General features: G+C 56.4%; 3 protein-coding genes across 3 annotated transcripts in view; 2 read left to right on the top strand and 1 right to left on the bottom strand.

Moving 5' to 3' along the window:
• Positions 1–1,006, bottom strand: part of PTSG_04979 (RuvB-like helicase 1) — a 4,531-nt gene extending 3,525 nt beyond the window's left edge. The window contains exons 1-3 of the mRNA XM_004994240.1: positions 748–1,006; positions 495–542; positions 170–256 (exon numbers count right to left, since the gene is read on the bottom strand). Of these exons, the coding sequence (XP_004994297.1) occupies positions 170–256; positions 495–542; positions 748–840 (228 nt within the window). The 5' untranslated portion in view covers positions 841–1,006. The remainder of the gene's footprint in view (positions 1–169; positions 257–494; positions 543–747) is intronic.
• PTSG_04978 (uncharacterized protein) lies at positions 998–4,525 on the top strand. The gene is made up of 11 exons (XM_004994239.1): positions 998–1,151; positions 1,358–1,452; positions 1,646–1,699; positions 1,873–2,025; positions 2,150–2,274; positions 2,483–2,564; positions 2,787–2,906; positions 3,058–3,105; positions 3,278–3,347; positions 3,538–3,692; positions 3,832–4,525. Exons 1-11 carry the CDS (start codon positions 1,046–1,048, stop codon positions 4,396–4,398), a joined length of 1,575 nt encoding a protein of 524 aa, XP_004994296.1. The 5' UTR covers positions 998–1,045; the 3' UTR covers positions 4,399–4,525.
• A 236-nt stretch (positions 4,526–4,761) lies between these two features.
• Positions 4,762–5,000, top strand: part of PTSG_04977 (metallophosphoesterase domain-containing protein 1) — a 3,178-nt gene continuing 2,939 nt past the window's right edge. Inside the window, exon 1 of the mRNA XM_004994238.1 lies at positions 4,762–4,916. Within this exon, the coding sequence (XP_004994295.1) occupies positions 4,863–4,916 (54 nt within the window). The 5' untranslated portion in view covers positions 4,762–4,862. The remainder of the gene's footprint in view (positions 4,917–5,000) is intronic.

The raw sequence follows: 5,000 nt of genomic DNA, 5'->3' as shown, positions 1-5,000 counted from the left end.
GCAAAGAAAATCATGTCAATGGTGCGCGTAAAACAAGAGCATATCGTTGTGTGCGTGTGTGTGTATGTGCATGTGTGTGCGTGCGTGTGTGTGTGTGTGTGTGTGCGCGCGCGCGCGTGTGTGTGTGTGTGTGTCATGGCGTCGGCTTGCAAGCAATGAGTGGACAAACCTTGCCGGTGCCAGGTGGGCCAGCAAACAGCACGGCGCGACCAGCCATCTTCTTTGCCTTGATCAGGTCCACGACAATGGAGGCGGCCTGTTTTCAAGATGCAAAACACCAGGAATGATCGATAGCAAGGCGGGTTAGCGGTATCGCACACACTTGAATGAAGTGTTGTGTTGCAGTGACAGAGATATGGGCGTGGCACGGTGGTGAAACAACAACAACAACAACAACAGCAGCGGTGTTGAATGAGTATGCGGGACAGAACAGAAGAGCACACGACGAGGATGCCAAGCGGGTTGTAGTGCGGGTCGCCCGTGTCTTTGCTTACCTCACGCGCCTGGTCCTGGCCAACGAGACCAGCTCCCACAGGGAGTGCCTGCAAAACAACAAGAGTAAGAGCCACGGTCACAGTGCACACAAACACAAACACGAACAAGAACACGAGCACAAAGAAGCATGTTGTCACTGAACATGTCGGGCTTGAACCACGCACTCGCGCGCACACACTTACAAACGCACACACACACACATGTGCACGTACACATGTTCACGCACACGTGCGCGTGAACACGCGCACACACCTTGCCATCGTCGCCAATGCCAAGACCCTTGACGTGGCTGTGGGGAGCGATGCGCTGTGGGCGCGTGGCACTCTCGACTGTCTCAATCTTCATTGCTGGCGGTGTGGCTGTAGCGTGGCGGTGGTCACTGGCTGGCGGCTGCCTTTACTTTCTCTGGTTGGTTGCTGTGTATCCGTGTATCCGTGTGTGTTTGGTGGCCTTCGTGGCTGTTGCTGGCAACAGAAAAATGGTAATGCTTTCAGGTCATTTTCGGTTGTGCAGAAACGAGTCAAGTCTTTGTTGAGTGCTGTGGAGGAACATGTTGCGTGCAAGGAGGACGATGTGGGTGCTGGTGCTGGTGCTGGTGTTCATCGCATTGTTGCTTGGAACAGCACAGGTGGATGCGGGCAATGGGGCGCCCAAAGGTGCGCACACATGCTTGTGTTGTGTGTACGAACATGGACAGGGGGGGGGGGGGTGGAAGCGCGATTTCATGGGGAGAAGCAGAACGGAGTAAGACTGGTGGGGGTGGTGAGTGTTTGCGTGAGTGTGTGACGTGGCCAACCGTGTTGTGTGTTCATATCAATACATGGTCTGTGTTCTTCTCGCGTGCGTATGGTTTGGATCGCAGGTCAATCGGAGCAAGAAGAGTCGTGGATCCACCGGCTCATGGATCTGGTGGACGATGACAAGGATGGCAGCATCACCATCCGCGAAACCCAGGATGTGCGTGGCTCCTTGGTTTGCATGGCAGCTGGTTCGGGTTCAGCTGTGTGCGAGTATTGCGGATAAAGTAGGGGGAGAGAAATCGCAAGGGAGCAGCCAATTAAGATCGTGTTCTCCTTGATCCCGTCTCTGTGACACTTGACTCGTGGCCTGACAAGTATATGCCATGTATGATGGTTGACAATGTGTGCAGGTGATCAACAAGGAGCTCATGGGCACGCATCACACTGTCGAGGAGTTTCACAAGGTTTGAAATTCGGATGCAATCCTGCGAAAGTGCTATGCGCAAGGGCAGGGTGGAGGAAGTGTGTTGCGGTGAGAACATGGGGAAGTGTAGTACTGTGTTGTGGCGCAGGCGCTGGAGAACCCATGGCTGACCTCACCCGCCCCCCTCGTCCCCTCTCAATTGCCAACTGCTAGGGCGATGATGAGCGCGACGAGGGCGAGCTGCTGACGGAGTGGAGGAGCAACCCCATCCGCCAATGGACAACAGACCAAGTTGCAGAGTGGGTGCGCGGCCTTGAGCTTGACAGCTGCGTTGACAGCGTCCTCAAGTATAAGCTCACGGGCAAGGTGTGTGTGTGTGTGTGGTTAACGTTGTCTGCCGTGCTTGCATGGCGTCTTCCTTCCTCAATTCCGTGCCGTACTTCACAACTCGCCTCTCATTCGCTGCTGCACGCGACACGTGACATGACAGGACCTTGCGCACCTTGCTGTGAGCCACGACACGATCGAGAAGCTGTGCGGCAGCAAGGAGGATCGCCAGCGCCTCAAGCTGCGCAGTCTCGACGCCGTCCTCTTTGGCCCGGGCCCAGACAACACGTGCGGCACCTGCTCATGACTTGCAGTGTCGGTGGTGGTGGTGGTGGTGGTGGTGTGTGTGGTGGTGGTGGTGGTGGTGGTGGTGTGTGTGTGTGTGTATGTCTGGTTGTCAGTTTGCTTGTCTATTTCTGGGTCTGCGGGCGCGTGTCAAGCACAAGTTGACAACTGCCACTCTGCCTGTGTACATGGCTGATTGCTATTGGTTCAGACGCCTGTCGTACATCATCACCGTTGGTGCCGTCGGCGTCAGCGTTCTGCTCCTCCTTGTTGTCGGCTACTACGACTCAAAGGTCGGGCGTTGGCGGAGACTGTCTGTCTGTCTGTGTGTGTTTCTGTCTGTCTGTGTTTCTGTCTGTCTGTCTGTCTGTCTATGTGCGTACGTATACCTGCACGCGACTACTGTCCTGCGGGCGCCCGCTGCTATGCTTCTCACACCCTGCACGATTGCTTTTGCACACATACGCGCGCGTACACACTCACGCATTTGTCTCTACGCACTGCTGCGTGTGCAGACGAAACGGCTTAACAGTGAGCTGAAGCGGGTGGCGAAGGAGGCGTCAGCAATTACGGATCTGGAGGGCAAAGTGGAGCAGTATGAGGCCACGCTCTCAGAGGACGCAGGCCGCACGCAGGTACACACACACACACACATGATGGGCTGTGCGCTTGCTGGGCTTTGTGTTGCTCCATTGCACATACAAGCATAACTGACCCGCGAATGGTTGCCATTGTGTGCACATACACGGCACGTGTGCCTTTTCTTCTACGTCTGGACGCTGACAGAAGGAACTCCAGAGCATGTCCGAGGAGAGCGCAAAGGCGAAGGACGAGGTAAGCGCGCGCACATACACACGCGCAAACTGGTGCTGGTTGCTCCTCTTTTGTTGGCAGTTTGGTTGCTCACCCTCGACGCTTGTGTGTGTGTGTGTGTGTGTGTGTGTGTGTGTGTGTGTGTGTGTGTGTGTGTGTTTGTGTGTGTTTGTGTGTGTGCGCGCGTGTGCAGGCTGATGGCCTTCGCAGCGAAATGAAGCGACTCCGGGATCATCAGAAGACTCTCAGGACGAAACTGAAGGGTTAGAAGCCACGTTTATGAGTGTGTGCATGTATGTGCATGCGTGCGTGTTTGTATGCATGTGCTTTTTTTGTATGGCGGCCAACTTTCGTTTGCCACGCCCCACTGATGATATTGTTCTTGTATCCGCTCTTGAACACGCTCCCTTCTCACACACACGTGCGCGCGCACACATGTGCGTACCACTGCAGATCTGCTCCAGCAGTCGTACGAGCAAGAGACGCAGCTGTTGACGCTGGTCAAGGAGTTGACGCAACAGCGCAAGCAGCAGGCGCGACGGGAGGCAGAGAAGCTCGATGCACAGCGCCGCAGTGTCTTTGGCGTCCTTCGTCTCGCCAACAGCGTGGTATGTTGTGTGTGTGTGTGCGTGTGTTGTGTGTGTGTGTGTGTGTGTGTGTCTACGGCTACGTGTGCATTGGCTCCACCCTCTCTTCATTCACTCACGCACGCGCGCGCACACACACACACACACACCATCATGACAGCGGCCGTCGCAGTGCGAGACGGAGATGCACTCTGTGCTTGAGCTGTACGAGCTGCTTGGGCAGGTGGCCAAGGAGCGCTCCGAGCGGTGGACGCGGCTGCAGAAGGCGGTTGGCTTCCGCCTCGTCACATCGCCACGCGCGTCCACCTCTGCCCTTGCTGCAACCATCCTCACATCGTCGTCGTCCTCCCTCCCGGCCACGGCGGCAGCGTCGCCACCGACGCAGAAGAAGGGCGCAAATCCCAGGCGCACCGCGAGCACGCCCAGCGGTCGCACGCGCAGCAGCAACAGCACCAGCAGCGCGCGCGGTGGGGATGATGACGCTGATGATGACGGTCATGGCGATGGAGGCGCAGGACAGCAGCAGCAGCAGCAGCAGCGTTTCCACACGCTTCCGCACCGCCTTCATCACCATCGTCATCACCACCACCATGACAATGATGGGAACGGGGGCAAGGGCAAAGGCTCGCCGCTGGCCAACGGGTCTGGTGCGGTTGACGCGTGTGCAGGCGATGATGGCGACAGCAATCCCGCCATCCTCGTATCCAGCCCACATGCCACTTCCTGATGTGTGTGTGTGATGAATGTGAGAAGTGTGCGTGCGTGTGTGTGATGTGTGAGAGATGTGTGAGAGATGTGATGTGTGTGAGATGTGTGTGTGTGTGTGATGTGTGTGTGTGATGTGTGAGAGATGTGATGTGTGTGTGTGATGTGTGTGCGCGCATGGGATGCGTGAGAGAGAGAGAGATTAGTGTGTGTGTGTGACCCTAACCTCCTTTGTCATGACTGTCTTCTTCTTCTTCTTCTTCTTCTTCCTTGACCGGCCCCCCCCCCCAAATCTCCTTGGGCGCTCTTCTGCCTCTTCTTCTGACGCGCCCGCCTGCCTGCCTGTTATCCCGCTCGGTCCATGCTTCAAATAAGCAAACCAGGACACAAGGCAAGAGAACACCACGTTGGGTTGTGTCACATCAATTCCGTTTTGCTGACACAACATACATCTCAACCTCGTCCACCAAACACACCACGCCAAAGATGAGCCAGAAGTTATTGGCGGAGCGGTTTGCATCCGCGTGGGAGCGATTCCCGGTGAGGCATGACGAGCACAGGACAGTCGCTGCCGTGCAGTGGCTGGTGTGCTGTGGCGCGTCTGTTGTGTGTGTGTGTGTGTGT

This window comes from Salpingoeca rosetta, assembly GCF_000188695.1.
Source record: "Salpingoeca rosetta unplaced genomic scaffold supercont1.11, whole genome shotgun sequence".
Classification (NCBI taxonomy): domain Eukaryota; class Choanoflagellata; order Craspedida; family Salpingoecidae; genus Salpingoeca; species Salpingoeca rosetta.
The sequence above is the reverse complement of the archived record's forward strand: the minus strand, read 5'-3'. Positions and strand labels throughout refer to the sequence as shown.

What these genes read in the sequence shown, in the direction of transcription:
- PTSG_04978 (XM_004994239.1), top strand. Translation starts at nt 1,046, where the DNA reads ATGTTGCGTGCAAGGAGGACGATGTGGGTGCTGGTGCTGGTGCTGGTG. An exon ending in CCATCCGCGAAACCCAGGAT is followed by an intron (nt 1,453 to 1,645) that starts GTGCGTGGCTCC and finishes CAATGTGTGCAG; the next exon opens with GTGATCAACAAGGAGCTCAT. An exon ending in TCTCAGGACGAAACTGAAGG is followed by an intron (nt 3,348 to 3,537) that starts GTTAGAAGCCAC and finishes GTACCACTGCAG; the next exon opens with ATCTGCTCCAGCAGTCGTAC.